The sequence below is a fragment of the Zootoca vivipara genome, chromosome 1, assembly GCF_965207765.1.
Source record: "Zootoca vivipara chromosome 1, rZooViv2.hap1.1, whole genome shotgun sequence".
NCBI lineage: Eukaryota > Metazoa > Chordata > Lepidosauria > Squamata > Lacertidae > Zootoca > Zootoca vivipara.
The window spans coordinates 67,227,097-67,251,787 of record NC_142582.1 but is presented as its reverse complement, the minus strand read 5'-3'; the positions used below and the strand labels follow the sequence as shown (position 1 = coordinate 67,251,787).

At 39.1% G+C, this 24,691-nt stretch overlaps 1 protein-coding gene across 6 annotated transcripts in view; it reads left to right on the top strand.

Annotated features, from left to right (window-relative positions):
- SBF2 (SET binding factor 2) overlaps positions 1-24,691 on the top strand; it is a 221,315-nt gene that overhangs the window by 141,361 nt on the left and 55,263 nt on the right. For all 6 annotated transcript variants that reach the window (XR_015949328.1, XM_088667287.1, XM_035119305.3 and 3 more), the window contains 4 exons: positions 587-791; positions 2,027-2,136; positions 4,879-5,028; positions 22,286-22,354. Coding sequence is in view for 5 of the 6 variants with exons in the window: in XM_088667287.1 (XP_088523413.1) it covers positions 587-791; positions 2,027-2,136; positions 4,879-5,028; positions 22,286-22,354 (534 nt within the window). In the remaining variant the exon portion in view is untranslated. The remainder of the gene's footprint in view (positions 1-586; positions 792-2,026; positions 2,137-4,878; positions 5,029-22,285; positions 22,355-24,691) is intronic.

The following is a 24,691-nucleotide window of genomic DNA, read 5'->3' as shown; positions in this document are numbered from 1 at the left end:
CAGTACTTTTACATTGTATAATTTTTGCTTTATGAACTAGTATTAATCATTTTGGGAAATTGCATGTATGGAAGAGGATTGGATTGCACATCTATTCAGTTTCAGAATTATACAAGCTTAGCCTTGTCTTACAACTTTGTTTTTTTGTTTTTAAAGGTTGATCTTATAAAAATGAACATTGAAAAATTACAGTTACATGAATTTGTGATGGAGCATTAGTCATTTTAAAATTCTACACAGAAGACAGTGCATAAAGTTTTATTACTTTCCAATAAGCTACAAACGGTGTTTGTGAAACACAAAATAATGCTTTGGGCTCAATCCAAAGTGAAGCACATTCAAATGGAGCACTTTCATTTATTTATTTTGTTATGCATATGCTTAAAGCAAACATGCTTAAGTTTTTACTAGTGCTTGATACTCCTCTTAGGGTTACGTAATCACTTCCACCCTTTTGCTAAGTGAAATAATGTCAAATAAATCTTTTATTGGTCTAGATACCAGGATGATACTCTGTATTGTTATAAAATATTGATGGAAAGTACTGAATACCTTAATTCAAGTAGTGGTTTTTTTAAAAATTCAGGAGAATCCAAATCCTCACATGGCATTCCAGAAAGTTCCACGACCTACGGAAGGATCTCATCTGAGAGTTCATATACTTCCTTTCCCCAAGATTAATGAGAATCAGGTTCAGGATCTAATCCAGGAAAGTTTGGTTAAGAACCAAAGTGCACCACCTGCTTCTCGTGTGGAAAGGAAATGTGTTGTTCCTGCTGGCCCACCTGTCGGTAAGAGAAGCCACCCTATGTTGAATTCTGCTATAACAATTTCTCCTGACTGGATAAATGTGGATATTTTCATACTTTTTCCCACATTGATTCACAGTGATGTGGGTTTCACAGTTAAGAAGGGAGTAACACTTTAGCCATTATCAGTAGTCCTATCTTTAGGTATCTATGAGTTCTTATAGTTGTGGAATATATTTTGATGTGATGGGAAGTAGCAGTTTTAAGAAAGTAGATAAATGTGCTCTGTGGTATCAAAATAAATATTTCTGTGTTCATATTAGTTTGTTGAATATATCTGTGTCCTACCCTCCTCTGAGGTGCTTAGATCCTCCCACCCAATGTACAAGAGTTGACAGTTATTCTATTAAAGCTGCTTCTTCTTTTTTGACAATCACTCGTAGCTGAGTAAGATTGTCTTCCAAAAGCACGGAAGTATTCGCTACATAGCCCATCATGTGTGTGCAGGGTTCTGCATTGTTAATGCATTCCCCACTGCCATAATAGCTCTACCAATTAGCCAGCCGTATTTTATATTTGGCCTTACCAGCATCAGTGCATTAACTAACGAGTCATTACCACATATTGGACTATTTTCAACAGTTGAGGACTGCCTTCTTGACAATTTGGGTAATACGGTGGTTGAAATAAGGGTGCCTACTTTGGCATGGGCCCTGAGATATTCATTTGGGGCCATGTGTCATGCCAGATTTCTAACAGTAAGACACAGTTTGCTCTGCTAGGGGAATCCCCAGGGTTCCATTGTTTTCAAAAAGCCAATGGCATTCCTCATTATTTGCCCTGGCTTGGCCCCCATCTTCCTTTTAATTCTTCACTGCTGGAATCCCAGGTATCTCACTTCCGTAAAGGGAGTATAACCTATAATTCACAAGGGGTTTGCAGGGGAAATTGATCATCAAAAATGCCAGATTTCTGCTTGTTCTTGCTCCTGGATATTCCCTGCCAAATTCATATGGCTTTTAAATTCTGACATGCTTGCACAGTTTTCCTCTTTGGGGAAAAAATGTCACTCAAGTCTGCCCACGTATCAATATGATAGACATGACTGTGCATTAATAGGGCTGTGTTCTCCTGCGCATTTAATGAGGACAAATGTAGCAAAATAAAACAAATATACCCTAGGAGTTATTCTAGGAATGTTTCTAATGCCATAGCTCTTTAGTGATGGTTTTTACAATAAATTGTTTCACATATGTTTCTACTTCTTTCTTTGGTAGTTTCCATAGTAGAAAAGTCAAGTACGGTTTTCAACAGTGCACAAAGGCTGGAAGTTGTTAGAAACTGCATCTCTTTTATATTTGAAAATAAAATTTTGGAGACTGAAAAGGTAATAAAAAATTCTGCTAAACTATTTGAGGAGTACTTCCAAGTTAAACTCATACATGTTAAGTGATTGACCTCTTTACTACTCCTGCCAGATTGTAGTCCTTTTTTCATTTATTCATTGTCCTCTTCATCAAGTATCCGATTGAAAGTGATTGAGGTACCTGTTAGGGTGGAGGCAGTGCATGTGAATATGTGGATTCCTTTCTACTCTAAATTAAAATTGGAATCTTACCTGACCCTCTTGTTTGTCCCTTCTCTGTTACGTTTCTGTGCATGGAATCTCCCCCGCCCCCTTCCCTGTTTTTCTTTACCTCATGCATAGAGAAGTCACTCTTCTCTATGCATGAGGTAAAGTAGTTTATCTCCTTTTCCACCCAGTGAACAATCAGGTCCAAACAGTATTTCCTGTTTCTCTTCTCCCTGTTCCAGACCCTCTTAAGTCTGTCTCCAGCTTCAGGTTGGTTTGTTCCCTTATTTCAAAGCTGAAGACAGACTTTGAAGGTGTGAAGGGTTGGAACAAGGAGAAGAGAAATAGGAAATACTGTTGTGCAAATAGATTTTTGTTGTGGAAGTAGGCAGGCATCTTTGGATATTGCCCTTATTTTATTAATACAAATAACTCAGTGTCCTAAAGAACTAAGGGCTGGATCAATTAACCCACTCTACTAGTGGAAGCCAGCACAAGGGCTCCTACTGGCGCTATTTTCAATGGCCTTCCCCCTCCACACCCACACCCACGTCTACCCTAGAGGGTCAGGAGAAACTATAGAAAGAGTGTGTCAGGGGGTCTCCTTACAGAGAGCCCCCACCCATCATTTTCACCAGCTCCTCACCCAGCGTCAGCACGAGCAGCGAGTCAGAGGAGAGGAATGAGGAAGTGAGTGGAGTGGACAGAGGGCTCTCGTATGCTACAGAGCCATTGCACCACTCTGAGGGAGAGCTAGGGGAGGGGGAGCTGAGACAGCTATTGGACACAGGGCGTCCGTTTCCCCTGACGCCTGAATTGAGGCGTGCCAGCACCCGTAGGGCAAGGGGGCGGCCTTTTGGGCTTCCCAGGCTCTTATGCTGGGCGAAGACCAGGAAGAAGCCATTGCGAGGTTCTGATACGGACTGAGCAGTCATGTTTTCCGATACTCCTGCACTGTAAATAGCTTAAACAATAAAAACCTGAAAGAAAAAACAGAGTGGAGTGTCTTTACTCATGAGTAGCCACAGCCTTCTCTGACAGAGTGCATGAGGGAAACAGATGGGAAATCATTCCATTGGGCAAGCAGAAATGCTTGTGATGAAGAATGATCTCCCTAGCACAATGTTGAATTCCACCCTCAGTCATATGACCACTTATACAACATCTCTAAAGTCTGTGGAAAGAGCAGTGCTTTTCACACATTCATTAAAGCCTACAAGACTGAGCACTGCCATGTCTCAGTATGTTGCATACTCCTTAACTTTTGAGACCACAACCAAGAAGTTCCTTCTCTTAAGCCCCCACATTTCATTCAGTTTTATAATTTAGCACAAAAATGTTGTTTGGTTAGGAAATGGGAATACAGTGGTACCTTGGTTCTCAAATGTAATCCATTCCAGAAGTCCGTTCGACTTCCAAAACGTTCGAAAACCAAGGCACGGCTTCTGATTGGCTGCATGGGCTTCCTGCACTCAAGCGGAAGCCGCATCAGACATTTGGCTTCTGAAAAATGTTTAAAAACCGGAACCCTGACTTCCGGGTTTTCGGTGTCCCGGAGCCGATTTGTTCATCAACTAAGCCATTCGAGAACCAAGGTTCCACTGTATATGAAAATCTAGGAGAGTTTAAACCTGTCACTAGTTTAGATGTTGATCGTTTAGATCAGGGGTGGCCAACTCCAGAGACACTGCGATCGACTTTCAAATTTAAAATCTGGCGGTGATCTACCCCCATTTTCTGCTCAAAGTTCAGCTCAAAGTTATTGAGCTTTTTAGCTTTTTTTTAGGGCTTCAGCTCAAAGTTGTTCAGCTTTTTTAGGGAGGAGAAAAGCACACTTTTGGGGGAAGGAACAGAGGCACCCACTAACCTTCCAATCGCTGACAAAACATAAAAGCCTCCGTTTTGAAACTCAGTCTTCCCCTCAGGCTTCCCTTCTGCAACAATAGAGGCCAGTGCAGGGAGAGGGGCCGGGGCCGGAAGGGGACCGGCAATCGACCACAATCTACCAAAGCCTCACAGGGATCGACCAGTAGATCACGATCGACATGTTGGACATCCCTGACTTTATTGATTTGTTTTACTTTATTTACAAATAACCTAAATATTAATAAAGAATTCAATTAAACTACAGTAATGCTTTGTGCAATTGTAATACATTTATAGCTTCCTATAAATGTGCTGTGGTCTAAACCACTGAGCCTAGGGCTTGCCGATCGGAAGGTCGGTGGTTCGAATCCCAATGGCGGGGTGAGCTCCTGTTGCTTGGTCTCAGCTCCCGCCAACCTAGCAGTTTGAAAGCACATCTAAGTGCAAGTAGATAAATAGGTACCACTCCGGCAGAAAGCTAAACGGCATTTCTGTGTGCTGCTCTGGTTTCGCCAGAAGCAGCTTAGTCATGCTGGCCACATGACCCGGAAAAACTGTCTGCGGACAAACGCCGGCTCCCTCGGCCAGTAAAGCGATATGAGCGCCGCAACCCCAGAGTCATTCGCGACTGGACTTAACTGTTAGGGGTCCTTTACCTTTTTAATACATGTTACATTTTTCTCTATATAGACTCTGCCTGCTGCACTGAGAGCCCTAAAAGGAAAAGCAGCACGGCAATGTTTGACACAGGAACTAAGCCTCCATGTTCAACAAAATCGAGCTATACTGGATCATCAGCAGTTCGATTACATTGTACGGATGATGAACTGTACTTTGCAGGTACTTAAAATTGCTGTTAGCTTCAACTTGTAATTTACTGAATACAAATGTTCATGTGTGTGAGGTACTAGATTGCATTGCATATTTTGCTGTATTTCCTGTTAGCTGGTTATAACTGCCGTGGTGGTTAATTTATAATTAGCATGGGTGATATTTTAGAATTCTTCCCTCTTCCTACAAAACTTTGCTCCTGGGGTCTGAGCATCACTCTTAACCATTTTTTTGCACTATAAATGTGAAACATTTCTTTTCCCTGGAAGACAGCAAGGGTTCCATTTTTCTTTGGTAACATTTGTCTTACACTTCAGATTGTTGCTAACACATAAGCTTTGATTTGGTTTGTTTGTTTTATTGCATTTGAATGCTTTCTACACTGTACTTACTACTAGATAGTGAATGAGAAATTACAAGTGATGAATAGTGCATCAGTTCGTTTCGTTTTTTAAGTAGCTTTGGGGGGAAAGTTATGGTACTACACTAAGTCTATATCACTCAAGAGCAAGAAAATTTCATGGCAGGGACAAAATTTGGGGGTTATTTATGGTAGTATACAAAAATATTTAGCAGAATTGAATCAAATTATTCACAAACTTTAATAGCTGTGTTTTTCTTTGACCCATGAGTATTTTTCTATACAAAAGAGCTTTCTTCCAGAATGCTTATGATTTTGATTTCAGGGTTATTTTCTTTTTCAAGCTTATTCATGACAAAACCAAAGAACTTCCCCTGTGCAATTGTCTGCTACTCAAAAGCAATGTTATCTCATGAAGCTTTCTTGGATTTGCACTATTGGGATAACTATTGATAATAAATATTATGCAATTAAAAATGGCTACTTTAAACCAATAAGTTTGAACTAAGCCAGCTACTTTATGAATTGTAAAATATACATGGCTGTCTGAGGATGTGGCCAGGAACTAGAAAAATCCATATGAAATTTTACCTATCAAATGTTCCATATTTACTTCTCCAAGGAATCATTCTAAAAAGGCTCCTGTTAGCTAATAAACACTAGAATTGGATTTCATTAAAAATGCCAAAAGTGACAGGATATATGCACCATTATTGATTTCCTTAAAATTGTTATAGAATAACATGTAGTATGAAGGGAAGTTGGCACTGTGAGAGCCCATGAGCAGGAGCACCACATTGTCTCCATCAGTGCATCTCACAATGCAGATCTCCCCACCTCTTTACCCCTCGCTCTCCCAGTAGGTAGCTGGGAGGCCAGGTATGCAGCACCATCCACCCTTACTGACTGCTCCCAGCAGGATCCCAACAAAAGTCATTTGAAAATATATACAGTAACACAGTTATACATAGTACATATATGTTTGTATAGAATCATATATTGCATTTTACAGTTTTTTTAAAAATTGCCCAGCAGATATGTTTGTCTTATTTAGGGACCACCACTTGACTTTATTATACCAGGATAATAATACAGTAAAAAGACTGTGTCTAATAAACTGTGATTCACAGCCCCTTCAAAATCAATCTTTGAATGTGGAAAGTGAAAAGTGTGTTTGGGCTGTAAAAATTAATGTACCATATCTGTATAATATGCTTTACATGGGAAAGGAACTAACAATACATAAAGCACTGAATCAAAAACATGTAGGAGAAAGCCAGCTTTGGAGTACTTGATAAAGAGAGGACCTTAACACAAATTAAACAAAATGTAAGTTAAGACAACATTCAAGTTAAACAAAATAAATCACAACATGCAATTTCATTTTTCTCATAATATAATTGTAAGCTATTCTCATTTATTCATTTTCATATTTTGCCCACCCCGTCCCAGAAACACCACAACAGTAAATCCAAATGAAACAAACACCAACATTAATATCAGACAAGCAAAACTACAATATTCAAAGTTCTGCCTAACCCTGTTTTTCCTTTTGCCAAACCTCCTCCCGCTCATGCTATGCTTCTTACCCAGGGGAGTCCTTTGGTTTCTTCTTGCATAGTACTGTAGTTCAAAGATCATTGCCTTAATGTGCAGTTTCATTATGACTGTTTATTAATTTTCAAGATGCCTGCAGGGAGGTTGGCAATTAAAAGACCAATGCCAAAACTCTTTATAGACATTTCTGCTCTTCAGTATCTATGAATAATAAGTAAAATATCTCTGGAAAAATAGATTTGATCCAGAGCTGGAGATCAGAGGTGAGCCCAGATTTGCATGATTTCCTTTGGTTTTTTGCTAGAACCCCATCCTCTACCATAACAGATCATACCACAAAATGGCTACATAGGGATTACCTACATATCCAGTAACATACCTGAGGTACTATAGATAGAAATTCTAACATCAAGCCCTAAAAACTGCACAAGAACACAAAGGACAGGAAAAAGGCGACCGATTAACAAGCTCCCTTCGCAGGTGAGGGATACCGTGTCTTCAACCTCATTTGCTCTTAATTAGATTGTCTCATTTATATTGAACAATATTGTGCTCATTATTCATAAACTGACTTATTATTAGCTTGGCCACATGCACATACACAAACAATTTAAAATGGCAAAACCAGGTTATTATTATGAGTGCTGAAGCATAATGCACAGCAAAGATATTTCAGTGGTTGGGTAGCAAGTTTCATAATGAGGTTTTAATATTTCCTCTTGAATCAAACAGCAGTGAATTTTGAAAGCACTTTAAGAACTTTTGATATGAACTTTTTTTTAAAAAAAAATCATAATAATGACAATACTCCTGAGTAAAGAATCACACACAGGCCTACTTTACATATCATGCTAAGTCACACTATACTAACTGTTGCTTTGCTCTTCCCTTGTCCTTTTCATTATTAAACCAAGCCATGATTTGGCTTAGCATATCATCTGAACCTGTTAACCAAGAAAGTGCTTTCTTCTAAGAGGATTGATGCTGGCAGCAAACACTTAACAAAGAGTAATCATTGCTGTCCTAGCCTGTTTTAACGTAGATGTTCCAAGGCAAAAAGGACAAAGTATTGCAGGCTTACTGGGGATTGCCTGCCCATGCTTGATACTGCTCACTTGTTTCAGGTGATGTTCACAGAATCTCATAACTATCATAGAAGGCCAATCAAATGGAGCACAGTTCAAAGTCATGGTGCATTTAAAATCAGAATGCAGCCTGCAGTTTGAGTTCAGAATTTTATGAACTAGCAAAAGCTCATAGCCAAGGACTGGTGAACATCTGTATTAGAGTCATTTAAGCCTACTTCTCACAAAAGTGCAGATTAGGTGGCAAAACTGTGTCTGGCCTACACAGCTTCAGGATGCATTTTGGAACTTACAGAACTGTATCTTCTTTTGTATGAGAACACCCCCTTGCATAAAAACTATCATGCCAGGAATAAAATCTTTCTGTCTAATACCTGGTTCTGTTTGTGCAGAGATATGGAGGGTCTTTCAACCATGTGAATTCCTATCTGCACTCTGAAGTAGTATACTCTAGAAACATGTTTCTAGTCTCATCTGGTTTTTGCCAGAATGAGCTCTTATCTCCCGGACATTGGCAAGGATAGCCTGTAGATGTGGGTTGATGTTTGAAGGACCACCTCCTCTAAAAGCAGGCTGCCCAGTACTCAGGTCATCATAATCAGTGATTGTCCTCAGTCTTTAGAACTGCTGTCTCCCCAGGGACCTGCTAGTTTCCCTCCAGCAGATAGCAAACACCTTTTTCTTTGGAAATATAGTATGTTGTTGTTACTTACCATCTACTTCTTTTTGTATGATTTGGGTACTGTTTTTTATTCTCTTAGGTATTTTTTCTGCCTTTTCCCATTTTTATTTTGTCATTTCTGTAAATATGGTATGAGAGTCTGTTGGTTTTAAATTACTTTTGTTAACCATCCTAAGTATATTTCAATAGAAAGGAAGGATAAAAATACTTTTAATAAAAACAAAATGGAAGAAGGCTTTGTCTAGAAGGATTCAGTCTGAGAGCTAACAATCACTTTGGTTTCTTAGGAGAATAAATGAAATTTCATTTTATGCTGTTTATAAATCAAACTTCTCAAATGGTCATGCATTCAGCAGAATAGTTCAAGCAATAAAACTGTTTTGTGGATAACTGTAGCAGAAGGACTTGTTGAATGAAAAATTTGACATACCTCATGCCTCATTTCACCTGAGATGTTTGCATATATCATATTACTATGCCTTGTCATGTGTTAGCATATTTTCATTCTTTGTGCATTAACTAGGGATTAAAGTTAATGTGATGCTAAAATTGCTCAGTTAGATTAAATCACTATTTATGGATTTCACCAGTTTCTCCCATGTTGCCAAAAAACAAACCCCAGTTACAGAAAGAATAGCAAATAAAATACACAGTGTGTTATGAGCAGAATTTCTGTTGATGTTTTCTGTCTGATAACCTCCGTTGCCTGGCTGAGTATGAGGAGGTAGACATTTATGAGAATTTTTTAAAAATAACTGTGAATCAAATACCCTATATGCAGAACAATTATGCATAGGTCTATGTACCTTTTCTTGACAAGATATTTTGAGACTAAAGGGTGGAATTCAATGTTGCACTCTTCTAATTGTTAAGAACATAAGAAGAGCCTGCTGGATCAGGCCAATGGCCCATCTAATCCAGCATCCTTCTCACAGAGGCCAACTAGATGCCTGTGGAAAACTAGCAAGCAGGATTTGCGCACAAGAGCCCTCCTGTGGTTTCCAGCAACTGGTATTTAGAAAGATTGCTGCCACCAATTGTGGGGAGCAGAACACAGCCCTCTCCTCCATTGCTCCCTCTGTGTGAGCATTGCAGCTTGCCAGGTAGATCATTCCCCCTCTCCTCCCACCACACACTATTCTGGGGTTCTCCTGACCGCCTTCGAGTCAATTTGTGGGGCATGTAGGCGGAGAAGGAAAGCTCAATTGCAGAAGCAGAAGTCCTTCACAGGGCTGGTTCAGTGAATCCTGCCCAAACATTATGGCTGAAAGTTAATTGTTTTCAGTCCACATATAAGCACTAGTATTCATTAACTATTTTTCTGTTAAAATGATTTGCTGACAATATGCTTTCTTTGAAGAACAACTGGGGCTTTGAATCTAATATACTCTGTGCCTCTCGGTCCTCCATTCAACCACTTCACATACGCTTCCATTTTATTTTATGGGATGGGAATAATTTTTTATGGGAATAAGGATTACACAATTTCTAACTTTTCATTTAAGTCTAGGCTCAACTGTACAAACACCTTAGGCTAAAACTCTGTGAACAGAGCCTGAATCATATGCCATCAAAATAAACAACTGACCCCAAGGGCATCTAAAGTCAGTGATACCCAATAACAGTTACGTAAGTTGCAGCAGCATTTTCACAGATAAATCTAAGTATCTTGGGAATATAGTAACAACATACTCTATAATGAGCAATTTAATAAATAAAAAGTAGCAAAAGTCTTTTTAGCACTTCCAGCCATTAACAGTCCTAACTTATGTTAAAACATCCTTCTTTAGCTATCAGCATTCTTGACTAGTAGCATGTTTCATTAGCAGTTTGTGTCTGCTCTCCTGGATTTTAGCCTAATGCTACTTGCTATCTAGAGAGTTTTTTCCATACACCATCAATTCTCCTTTAAAAAGATACCAAGAGTTGGTAAATTATCCACATCTCTGGACTTCATTATTTTTAGCAGTGGCAGAAAATTATAAAATTAGATTTCCTTAAATGTTCTGCCTCACCTAAACAAAAATAAGAGCACCTTCTAATGTTGATACAACCTGAGCATCTTCCTAGTGGTGAAAATGTGAAAACTGAGTTTCAGATGAGGTGGTAGTTAGATGAACAGGAATTGCTTCACACTCTAGCAGGCTTGTCCAAAGCTACTCTTAAATTACCAAGAAGTATGGGGAAAACATGGTTTCATCTGAATTGAAGAGGCTGGTGAAACATTTTTATCTGTGGTTGTGCTCAGTGGTTTAATAAAAAGGAACTGGATTTCCAAATTGAAAGGATCTTGGTGACTCTATGAAGGGAACCATATCATAGTCTTTAGGCCAGGATCTAAAGAAACATATTGCCAGTTCCACTAGCCCAGATGGGTTTGGACTAGTGCTTGGTCGTCTTGAAGGGTCAAGGAGCACATTGGACATACCTAAAGTAGCCATTTGCATTTAAGCTAAGCAGGTGATTACATTTCTTGCTAGATTTTCTTAGTATTGCACATCTCCTTATTTTAGTATGTTGTTCCTAACTACTGTTTGTCTAAAAAGTTGTATGTAAACAAATACATTATAACAAAGCCAAACAACAAATACTACATTTAGTTTTACTTATGTTAATTAGATTCCTTTTGGTTTAGATAATTTTATATTGTTTGTTAAACTTGTGTACAACTGCTATAAACGGCGTCTCCATTTGGGCCATGTCGTAATCTGCAAAATGTACAAGAATCATTGAGAAGCTATTTCAATTATTTGTTTTCAAGCTGTGGTTTTTGCTTCGAAGCCCTTGGAAGGCAGTCCGTTTAATTTCACATGTAATAAGACAGTTTCTACTTCTACTGCTTTCCTATGAAATTAATACATTTAATGAATATAGCGTGCAAAAATAAAGTTAAACTAAAATGAAATTTTACTATCTATCACAGCTTGATAAAACAATATGGTTGGTGCTTTTCCAGCACCTCTAACTTTCCCACAGGAGGTGTAAATTCGCTCTAGGTTTTTAAAAGCTATCTGTGTAGGCCCATAGATATAGATATAGCTATCACACTAGGCAACTGCAAGAGCTCTCCAATTGAGCTTCTCACTCCAGCTGAAGCTGTAAGTGACCTGAGGAATGGGGATTGACTGGGAAGGATGTGCATGGACTGTTGCCCTTCTGCTTATCAAGTCTTCCTCCTACACCAGCTACAAATGGTGACAGTGAGAGGGCATAGTAGTTGGGTAAGTAAGAGGAGACATGGATGCAGTGGTTACCTGAGGCCTTTGGCACAGTGGGAAGTGGGAAATCATATACATTGGCAAGACACAAGAAAATGATCTGTGCAGATATTACTATTAATAATTAAATAGCAATGAATTCCTGCTCTCCATATAAAGTAAAAGTGTGTGTGTTACTCGTATCACTTACACTTGAAGCAGCATGCAAATCTCAGTTTAAATGTGGAATGTTAATAAAGAATGAAATGTTTTCTTTATAAAGATTATTTTTAAATGCCAAACTTTTCTTCTCCTTCTAGATAAGCTTAAAAATGTCAATAAAGAATGAAATGTTTTCTTTATATAGAAATTTATAAAAAAAAAACACATAGAATTGGCTTCTGCAACATGTCTGTCAACTGTGATGATAGTGTTGACAGGAGAAAAGTCATGGAGTATGTATTATTCTGTAAAAAAAAAAAAAAGCAATCTATTGTGTGTCTCCCTAGACTCTGAATCCAAGATTAAAGTGCATGTTTGATATTCATAAATTAAACTAAAATCAATGTCACTAATAAGCCCCCCAACTTTTTATTGGTTGATTAGTATTTCTGCCAAGTGTGCTGTTTCTCAGGGCCGTGTGATGTTTGTCATGTAGGGACGGAGGGAAAATATGGCGAGGAAAGCCAGGTTAAGACCATGGCATGGGTAGAAGGGGACTTTAATCCTTTGAGTTTGCCATTATCCCAATAAGATTGCTGCTCTGTACCTGCTGTTCCTAAGGGATGCGGGTGGCGCTGTGGGTTAAACCACAAGAGCCTAGGGCCTACTGATCAAAAGGTTGGCAGTTCGAATCCCTGTGATGGGGTGAGCTCCCGTTGCTTGGTCCCAGCTCCTGCCAACCTAGCAGTTCGAAAGCACGTCAAAGTGCAAGTAGATAAATAGGTACCGCTCTGGCGGGAAGGTAAACGGCGTTTCCGTGTGCTGCTCTGGTTTGCCAGAAGCAGCTTTGTCATGCTGGCCACATGACCCGGAAGCTGTACGCCGGCTCCCTCAGCCAATAACGCGAGATGAGCGCCACAACCCCAGAGTGGGTCGCAACTGGACCTAATGGTTTACCTTTACCTTTACCTGCTGTTCCTAATGGGAGGAAGGTCCAATTGGCACTAGCCTAATTGATTTAGCTTAATTTGATTGGCCTAATGTGCTTATTATGTGAACTAGCTAATTATATTAATTATGCTCTTGGATTGCATGCAAATGCTTGTTTTTGGTGCTATATATAATGCAATAAATACAATTTTTTAATCTAAATAAATAAACAGATCAAAAGAGGAAAATATGTATATTCTGGAGGAAGCAGTTCCCCCCCCTCTTTTCAACAGAATAAGCATGATTTTCAGTGGAAGTGAGGTACCATCTTTTGTTTTAACTCTGCTTCAGAACACATCTAGAGAAATGCAACTTAAATGTTCATTCCTTTGGGAAATTGTTTCTGTCTTTGAGGGAAGTAGGTATTTTGTATTTATATTTTTGCACCAACGCAAAATCTGTTATCAATGTTCTGAAATGCTCCTGTCCTGTTGGAAGGCACCTAGAGCACAACCCCAGGGCATAATACAGAAGTTGAATAGAAACAAAATCGAATTGGAGGAATCCATACATCTGTACTTAAGAGGCAGAACTGGAGCAATTGAACCACAATTTTGTAAGTGCAAGAAGTTGGAACAAGGAGGAGAGAGAGATGATGTATATTTTATGAAAAGTGTATGCAAGATAAATCAGACATTCCAAAGGCAGGAACCAAAGGGGGGCGAGCTATGAGTAGGGAACTGGGCAAAGGATATATTGATGGCAGGTCAAGTTCATAAGAAAAGTTCAGACTAACAGCAATGAATGAAATATGAAATGCAATTTATTTCTGCAAGGGAGGCAAAAATTGCAAAAAGTAATTGCCCCAGCTTCCTGTTTGCTATATGGTTCTGTTGCAAATATAGTTTCCTAACTGGTAATCTTCTGAAGTTATGTGATTTTGAGTTACATTAACTCTTCAGTTTTCTAAAACCATTTCAAGTATTGTGTTCAATGTGTAAGTTTATAAATTAGTTGGTTCAACCTGAACAAAGTATGCATTTATTATATCAGATATAAGATCCTTAAAACAGAAGAATAATGATGTACCAGGCTAAAAACAAGCAAATCCAACTAATCTTTTTTTTGAGGGGGGGAGGTAATAAGCTGTTTAAATATACACATTTTAGGGGGAAAACGTCTATCTGGGGCAGGGCTGGGGATTATAAAAGAGACATTACAAAAAAATACAATCAGGTAGATCAGGAGTCCAGCAATTATTTATAATATAATGCAGCTGTGCAAAGCTACTTATCTTCTTCATATTGCCACAATCTAAACTAGCATGGAAACTTTCCGAAGTCAGTATTACAATAGGGTTATCTGTTTGGCTGTCTGCATCATCCAGTTTTTTTAACTGTTCCAGAAAGCATTTGTCTTCCTCTGGGGTTTGACATATATTGCCAAAGTTGTGTGGGTAATGGTTAACATAAATGAAAAACCTGATCAATAACTTCAGAGGGTGTGACTACAATTTTATCACAGCCTAAAGTGCTACTTTACTTTAATGGCTCTGGTGAAAGAACTGTGTGCGCTCTGCTTAGTTGTCTGTTCATTACTATCCAATTCAATCCTGGTGGGGGACAGGCAATGCTCCTTCTGGGGTAGTTTGTCCACCTTTGGTTTCCACCCTGCACTCAGCTCTCACCTGTGGCTCCTAGAGGCTGTCAGGATGTGACAGCAGCCACAGCCTGGGAACAGCTTCAACCAGCCAGCTAAACTAGGTACGTACATGTAGCCAATGCATCTTAAACCCTCAGTGAGTCAGGGACTTCTTCCCCTGCATGTGAAGACAAGCTCCAGCAGATTGAGTGGATGAGGCCAATAGTGGGTTTAAGAAGGCAATTTCTGCACATGCTGTAGAGGGAAGTGGGGGGCAGAAAAGTCTCTACAGTGCTGCTAATGCAGCAGTTTGACTTCACTCCCATAGGTGCACTCAATTATCTCTCAAGACAGACGGATGCCAAATAGAAAAATGCAGTGTGTTTATTCTTGCCTCTTCCTCCTGTCTTTTGCACAATTTTTTATTAGAATTATACCTGGATAAAACAGAGATGCTGTTTCTTTGAAGTTACTTTGTTTTCTCTATAGCTTTATGTTCTTAAGTATTTTTTATCATCTTGCCAATTTGCATGTTTTTGTGCCAGCAATGCATTCTTAAATTCATATTCTCCATAGTTCCTATGGTTTTTATTTAAGAGTTAGAAATTTAGCCCTGCATAACAGCTTGGGGAATTCAGAAAGCCCAGAGATGGTATTTCTAAATTGTGCTAGATGTAAAAACGATCCTCCTTTTGCAAGGGGCTTTTCATGATTACCTTTTTTGTTGTTGTTCTCTTGTGACAGAGCAGGGGTTTTCCCCCTTTCTTTTTATGGCAAGCAGTTTTACTACATTGACTAAATTGTTGCAGAATCTAGTTATGGGAATTGTTTATGTACTTTTCTACAATGTCATATCCTCTGGCAAATGGAAATAGCTATAAAGTTTTAGGAAGATTTCATGTAATATAAGACGCATCTTTCTTGATTCACTTCCTAACACGCACATGTACAAGATTTTATGTATTTCCAAAGGGAGGTTATTGTATTGTAACATTCAGTTCACTGCTCCTCACAGTGACACATATTTATAGAATTACTCATACTAGTGGTCACAATAGCAGCGGTAGCTTCAGAGCAGTGGGGATTTTCATAAAGAAAACTGTGTGTCTTGCAGTGGGAGCTAAATAAATTCATTGTGCATCCCCTGTGATCCTATGGAAGAGTGATGTTTGTTCTATAATTGCCATTGTGTAGGGTTGCCATATTTCAAACAGTGAAAATTTGGTTAAGTTACTAAGCTTTTTTTTAAATGGAAAAACAACACTGCCAACATGGGCTGCCATACACCCGGATTTTCACCCAGGCACTGCTGCCGACTGCAGTATTCCAGATGTGTCCAGGAACATCCAAACGTATGGCAACCCTACCATTGTGCCACAATTTTTCTTTGTTTTTTCCTTATCTTCAGATTCTGGACTTGCTAGTGGAAGCAGTATTAATAGCCTCCTCAGAGGTTAAATGAAATTGCATGCTTTGTAGATGTGCATGCAATAAGGACTGGAGCAAAATGTGATCCCATAGGCCAAAGGGTTGTATCCCCTGGAGCAGAGGGCTGCTTTCATTCTGACTTCACTGAGCACAATTGAGAGTGAGGTACAAACTGAGAAGATGGGCATGTAAGGCTGAATGCTGGAGGTGTAGCTTCAAGACAGGATCAAAAAGAAAAAGAAAAATCAAAGGAATTATTCCCTATCTTGAGTTGACTATTTTAAAAAGAGTAATTTAAACACAGAGATGCCTGTTACGTGCTAATCTGATTCTGCTTGTCCCATGGGTTATGTGGGTTTCACATTCCTGCTTTTTGTTTTAACTCGGTGTTTGCTTCAGCCTGTAAAACTTTAAAGTCATCTGGAGATTAAGCTCAATTGATGCAAGAATATGTGACTGATGGCTGAGATGATTCAGAGCAATGACCAAGCAAATTGTTCAAATTACTTGAAGCCCTGATCTTCTAATTAAGCTTTGTTTAATGTGCTTGCTACGTGCTGCTTACTGAGATTTCATTGCTAGTCATCCAGATAACACACATGGCAGATTTAATATCCACCATTACTACTTTAATTCTCTTTGGAAACATTATTATTTTTTCTATATATTTTCTTAGTAAATGTATAAGAACATTAACAATTGATCAGTTTAGGTTGCTGGAGGCATAAATATTCATACTGCATATGTCATGATTTATTAGTGCTTTTCATATTACTTTCACATTACTATATTTGTGGGATGAAGCAGCCGCCTCAAGAGGTTCTGCCACCCAGCTTTGCTGCTGGTATCCCTGGCCTCTAGGGGCAGAGAGGGACTGGCAGCAAGCCTCTGCAAAACGCCTCCACTCCTGCTGGTTCAGCCAGAGGGGAGACTTTCCGCAACCCAGCTTTGCTGCTGGGCTTCAGGGAGTGATCTCCCCCAACACCCAGCAGCCCTTGAGGACAATACCTTATTCCCCCCCCCCAATTGTGGAGGCAGAAGTGGGATGTTTCACCTCAGGTGCCAACATAGCTGCCAAGTTCCGGCCTGAGAAATAAGGGACTGGACTGGAAGTAGCAGACCGGAAGTAGCGCTGCCGCCATTTTGGAACTGGGCGGAGCATGCTCAGAAGCTACTTTTGATGCTGCTCTGCCCTGTTCCAAAATGGCCACCGCACCAGAAGTCACGCTGCAGCCATTTTGGAACTGGGCAAAGCAGCATCAAAAGTCGCTTCTGAGCATGCTCCGCCCAGTTCCAAAATGGCCGTTGCGCCAGAATAAACCGGGGGAAAACAAAATCTGTTTTTTCAGCTGGGGACAGCTGGAAAAACGGGGGTTTCCCAGGGAATACGGGAGACTTGGCAGCTATGGGTGCCAAAATGCCTTGGGCCACCCCTGCCCCCTAACCTTAGCATAGTTGCCTGTCAGCTTATGAAGAGTATTGCTGCATTGTCGTTTTGCATGTTGCTACTATCATAATGTTCCACTGTAACAGAGTCATTGGGAACCAGTGAAGGCAGATGTACCCTGTTTTTCTATACCTTGCATATCAGGGTGAGAATGAGATTCTGAAGGCATTTGCACCATGTGGTTTTGATCAACTGGAATACAGTACGATCTAAAGTAACTGAAGCCTGCAGTATACTGCAAATAATTGATTATGAAAGCCATAACCCACATGCCCCCAATCCTACTGTGTCTGGTGTCATCTGTTTAGGTTTGAGGTTTTTTCTATAATCAAGCAGCATATAAATTTTATAAAATAAATTATTATATTTTATTATATACTGTACTCCATTGTAGCATTATCATACTTGCAAAATAGCACTGCTAAGTAGGATATCTTTTTAACTGTTCTGGCTTTCCCTTGGGATTCCTGGGAACAGTAGCTGGTAATTCTTAAACATTCCTAGATTCCTTTCAAAAGTACAATGTAGAGAAGGAAACTATGACAATTAAATCACTCTAGGTTTATATTGTAGGCTTGTACACTTTCAAAATATTAACCCAACAAGGAATGTATGGGAAAATAATGGATCCTGAGTATGTTGTATTGGGAGATCAGATAAAATGAAGAAGAAAAATTGTTCCACTAATGTGGAGTCCAATTGAACAGGTTAATGAGTTTCAGAGAATCATATGTCTAACTAGCATATAAGTTAATGAAAGCTTGCAGGTGCCATCTACCAGGCTGATATGGAAATAAATTCATTTGAAATGTGTGAGTTGTAGACATTTAAAGGTCAGGTGTTGTGCTCTATACAGTATATTTCATATAGGCATGTTAGTTTAATTAATAAATAAAAAGAACCACTTAACATCTGCCTAGTTTTTCTCCTAACAGCACAGAATGCTATGTTTAGGCCTTCTACAACAGACATTTTTCAGCTGCCTATCACTTTTATTTTCATTTTCCTAAATTTTTGTTTCATCTGGAATCAATTTCCTTAAAAAAGAAAGAATCCAGTTCTTAAGCAAAACCTGGATGAGGGAGAAATATCCTACCATTTCAGGTGAAAGGGAAATATCACACCACTTGAGAATTGAAGATGTGTCCATAGTGTTAGTGATGAGCCCACGGTGGAAGCACACTTGCTGCATATACCATTTTCTTGCTTATATTCCTAATCTTGGGGTAAATGTGTTTTTCCAGTCCACCATCTTCTAAGGTAGTCCATTCCATTGTCAGAACAGCTCTCACCATCAGAAAGTTCTTCCTAATGCTTATTCGGAATCCCCTTTCTTGTAATTTGAATCCGTTGATTTGGTTCCTATCCTCTGGAGCAGCAGTAATGCTCAGCGTCTATTGATATTTTTTGTCTTCCTAGTTTGTCATTTGTTATAAAGCATCCCACTGCTTAATTTAAAAACTATTTGTAGAATAGTTCTACAAATTCTGTTGTGGGCCAGTATATCACAGATGTTGTAGTTTAAGGTTTGGACAGAGTTGCAGCGAATGAAGTCCTGCTGTGAAATAAAAGTCAAAAGGCATCTTGGCATCCCAACCATTTCCTTGGGAGAAGATTACAGCCTGAGTATGCTGAACTTTATTGCTATGGGCCTCATGACAGTTTTCAGAAACATGCATGGCATTTTTGCTAAAGAAACTCAGATGTGCAGAAACATAGGGGCTGTCATTCTTGTATTTTATCATTGTCTTAAGGGGGGGAAGTGAAGAACATGAGCCCTTAGGTTTAATAGTTTTTTGTTACAATAAGTGACAATACTGATGTGAAATGTAGGAAATCACTCTTCTGTGATGGTTGAGCTTTTTCTTCTTCTTCTATTGTAAGAGAAGAATGAAGGAACAATGAATCTTACTCTATCAATATGTGTTGCAGTGTCGTCACTTATTTTGACCGCTGCTAGTTCTAAAGTACTGTAGAGCTGCTCAAGACAGATGTTTTCTATTGCCAAAACTTAACAACACTATTGAGAGTAAATCTAGGTAAAATTTGTTTTGGGTTGCAGTAGAACTAATTGTCTCCAAGTCTGACTAATGAAAAATTGCATTCAACCCTCATTTCCCCCCTTCCATCTTGAATTCACTCAAACCTATGAATGCCTGGCTCTTGCGGAACCATTTTTGTGCTGGGAAATGCACCAGAAACAGGATAACTGGGGAAAACCCTGACAAATTAGTAGGAAAGACATCAGATAATGTTTTAATGGAGAAAATAATGATTCACTTTAGTAAATGTATAGTATAGTAAACTATACACACAGGTGCTGCTTACGAAGCACAATGGGTTCCTAGGAAATTGTTTGTTAGGTGAGTGTTCGCATAATAAGCTGATAATTTTCATTATTTTCTATGGTACCATTTCTAATTCCATCTCCTGCTATGGTTTTTTCCTAAAATGGCTACAGCAAAAGAGAAACAAAGGAACAACTAATCTTTCTCATCTCTCCTGCTCACTGATTTGTTCAATCTCTCTGCCCACCCCTCTCCATGGTTTGTACTCAATAATAGTAGTAGTAGTAGTAGTAATAATTTATACCCCGCCCATCTGACTGGGTTTCCCCAGCTGCTCTGTGCAGCTCCCAGCAGAATAGTAAAAACTTGATAAAATATCAAACATTAAAAACTTCCCTAAACAGGACTGCCTTCACATTCCTTAACATGACAAATTGCAACAGTGCAGTATAACCAGGTGGCAATCACTCAGGCATGTAGAGGCCAACTTGATGAGCAAGAGAAAGAGGTCACAATCAGCCTTGAATACATATATATTGTTGACCCTGCTCCCACTCACCCCACCCACGGTAAAGGTAAAGGGACCCCTGACCATTACGTCCAGTTATGACTGACTCTGGGGTTGCGGCGCTCATCTCGCGTTATTGGCTGAGGGAGCCGGCGTACAGCTTCCAGGTCATGTCAAAGCCGCTTCTGGTGAACCAGAGCAGCACACTTAAGCATACTGAATAGTAAATCTTTTTCTAGCATAAACTTTCTTTTTCCTCTTGCTCTATTATTATTATTATTTTAAAATCCCTTTTATTTCCTTGTTCTCATCATTCCTGACGCCTCTTGGTCCTTTCAGGTTCCAGTATTAACTTTCCAAGTAGATTAATTGCTGCTAAGAAAATAGTGGTATAAATTATTAAGGGCAACAATAAATATACACATACATATTTAAACCCTAAAATGCATAAATAACCATCTGCTTCTTTTTATTGCAGTTGTGGGTTGATTTTAATTTGGTTTGCAATCGCTTGATTTATACTCACTTTGGAAAAACCTGAGTTGCATTCTTGGCAGCTCAGTTAACTTTTTGAAATGTTTACAGAGATTGAAATCAAATGGTTACAATCCGAACAAATATTCTAAGTTTAGCTTTCCAGTGCTCTTTACATTGTTGCTTGTGTAGTTTTTGTCATTTATTTAAATGTACTGATGTCTTGTGAAAACTAAATTAAACTAAAAATACACACAAAATCTGAATGAATTTTCAGAACCATAAGGAAAGTACGTGCAGAATCTATAAATCTGCAGTAGTGCTAATGCAGCTCAAGAGGAAGAAAATCTGAAACATTACTGGGGGCCAGGGGAAACCATTGAAACACTGCTGGTTGGAGCCATCACAACAGCTATAGACCATGCTATAGAGAGCACAGTGTCATGGACTTTTAGCTCCAGATAGGAAATGTTTCCCCTGCCCCCAACCATCACAACGGTGGCAATTATTGTTAAACAGCCTATGGCTAATGCTTGTATCTAGTCTCCGGGATTGCAGATGGGTGGGGAAGAAATCATTGCAGGAAGTATGTTTGTGAATCCTGGATTTTAGAATCTTAGTTTTATTATTTACCATCATCTGCATTTAAAAAACATACTATTGTCAATGAAACTTGGATTCCATATTCAAAAGAAATTCCACAAACCAATATAGTATGTTCTATTTATTACAATTTAACATAGTACTTCTATTTTATGCAGAGGGAAGTGTGACTTCATGTCAACTTATGTCCTTCTTGGATTTGTCTGGCAATATGTGACAGGGTGCCTTACTTTTTCTTTTGCAACCTGTAATCCAGAGCTCTACAATTCCTCCATTCATTCTGCTTGATGAAATCTGATCAGTATCCCCAAGTTACACAAAAAGGCTATTTTTTTAAAATGGTCTCTTGCTGTTTAAATGACATGGGCTGTTTCCTAAGGTGCTTTCTCTGAACTCAGATACTTTCCAACACAGGCATAAAGTTCAAAGAATCATAGAACTGTAGAGATGGAAGGGACCCTGTGGGTCATCTAGTCTAACCCCCTGCAGTGCAGGAATATGCAGGTGGCCCATAAGGGGGTTGAACCCACAACATTGGCAGCATCAGCACCACGCTCCAAACCAACTGAGCTACCTGGCGCACTCATACAAATATACTGACCACACTGTACCTGACTATCACTGATGCAATCTGGGGTGTAAAGAGGCTTTATTATAAGACAGGTACCAAAAGGATTGGTTAGATGTAAATAGACATCTCAGATGGAAGTTTTTTTCTGTTTTCCAGATTGTTTCAGGGTTTTTTAAAAGAACTATCAGAAGGCTACACTTGCTTCTATCATGTTTAAGTAGGGTTCTTTCTGGTCTTCAAGCTCTCTGTGGGTAATCCTAATAATTACAGTTGAAAATGCAAGCTGATTATTATAACTTTCTAATTTCCTCTCTTTTTGTTTCAACTTAAAGGATTGTTCAACGTCAGAAGAATACAACATTGCTGCAGCACTGCTGCCACTAACAACTGCTTTTTATAGGGTAAGTTGTGGTTTTCTGGAAATTTGATAATAAGTGCCTGTATACCTCTATATTAACTGAGATCCCTTCTTGTGAGAATTTAGTTTTAATAATACCATTTGAAACCATTTCATGTATCCCCATCTGCATACCACACTTCGCAAACACACTAGTTTAAAGAACCAAGCTTATAAGAGATTTGGTTGTCTTACTCAATTCATTCAATTCATGGTCAAATTTAGACGTAACCCAAAATGCATAGTGGGTTGGTTTCTGTTACAGTTAAAAGTCAGGATAATTTTCATCAGTATGGAGCACATTGAGATGTATAACCCTTCCCCTGCCTGCTATCCCAGTGGAATTTTTTTACTAAGGAGGTTTCCCCCCTAAATCTGGGGTGGGGATTTTCTTGGGATCACAGCTGGGCAGGGAGAAGTTAAGCCCTTACCTCCTCACATGCTGCTGTTCAGATGAAAATCCCTATCCCATGCTCGTGCCCTGAATTAATCTTACAAATACCCCCTATATAGTTGCAAGCTGAGCATTTCGTGTAACATGTATTTTGGCCCTAAGAGAGCAGGTCTTTGGCCAGGATTTGTAAAGGCCTGTTGGTCCATACAAGGCTTTCAATAAGTGCACTTTTTTCTTTCCAGTCTTCAGCATTTTAGTTGGCTTCAAAGATTATTGTGGCTTCTGCTGACGCTATAGCATTTTGCAGTTCTGAGAGCTAATGAAGACCACAAAGTAGCTGGAGGAATGCTAACATTCACATTCATTTGAATTTACAAACCAGTTCTTTAACTTCAAGCTTCTAGTTTTAAACTATAATAGGCATATTTCCATATTCTCTTATAGCCATCTAGACATCATTTCTAAGAGAAAGTCGCAGTGGTTGCATTTGCTTTGTAAGCTGATGTCAGGCAGCCACTGGGAGCTATTGTGCCTCTGCCATTTGTGGGTGCAAACAGGACTCTTCTGATATAAAATGGGGTTCTGAGGAAGGATAATGCATTATTGTGCTGTTCTTTTCTCTCCAGTCAATTGTCCAGTTACACGTCACGGTAAGCCAGTTTGAAATAAACTGTGACTTATCATGCACAAGCAGTGTGCTGGTGCACACTTCCCGAGTAATGCCCATCCTGTTCATCCCTTTGCCAAGCCGAGGGGCTGCAGACCAAACCAACAAGCCCAGGTTTGTTCTTGGCCTAGTGCTTGTGGTTTCTTTGAAGAAACAAACCACAGGCATTTCTTCACACTTAACTCTATGGTTTGTTTCCTCCTGGACGGCAAAGGTAGGAGCAGTGCAGTGATTTGCACAGTGTGTACTAGCATTCTGCTCATTTGTGGTAAACCATTGTATGTTTCTGACCATGGCTTTCCATTACATGTAAATAGGACCTAGTCTTTCCACTGTATGGCTCTATTCTAGAAGTAAATGACTTCCTAACAATCATCAGATATTATCCTTCCCTCATTCCAGCTCCTTAGTAGTTTGCTAAAAACATAAGAAGAGCCTATCTAGTCCAGCATTCTGTTCTCACAGTTACCTGTAAAATGTATATGGTAAGCACTTTTTAAGCAGTACCCAAGTGCAACAGTATTTTCTATTAATCTGTGAAGAAATTCTTTTTATAAGGACAGATGCTCACAATAAACCTTGAAAATTAAATACTGTTTAGATTGGATGCATGTGTACCAAACTTTCAAAATGGAAGCAGCAGCTTCTAATCTCACTCAGTAAACCAGTGAGTTTTCACTGAAAACATTAACTAAGTCAAGTTAGCGTGGTCGTGTGTTTTAAAATATTAATATTAGTGCAAAATGCTTCATAGTAATCAGAAAATCTGCTTTGGTGGAAGGCTAGCTATGTGATCTGGCAATTGCTTCTTAAAGTTTTCATGAAGCCCGTGGCTTCCAAGACGTTTAGTCTAGGGGCACTGCACATATGTAATTAAAATAACAAGAAAGAATTTCTGTTTACAATATATTGTGCCTCATGTGATGTCCAGTACAATTCCAGTAGTTAATACCCAGTGACTAGACTCTTACAAAACCTGACAGGGCAGGATGTGACTGAAGAAATCCACAAGCTCATAGCCGTCAGCATTAAATTCATGGACAACAAGTCAGTATACTAGATGCATACTTGTGGCCTGGAAGAAAATTTCATACAAACACCATTATAACTTCACTCTAGTTCAATTTTAAATTACTAGACCTAAGAAATCAAAGAAGTGTGATTCATCTAAGTCAGGAAGAGCACTCTTCACTGTGTGTAGTAATGTCCTGTGCAAGCAAACAACTTTAGCCTTTGGGGCAGAAAACACTGTTTCTGTTTACCATTAGTAATACAATTGG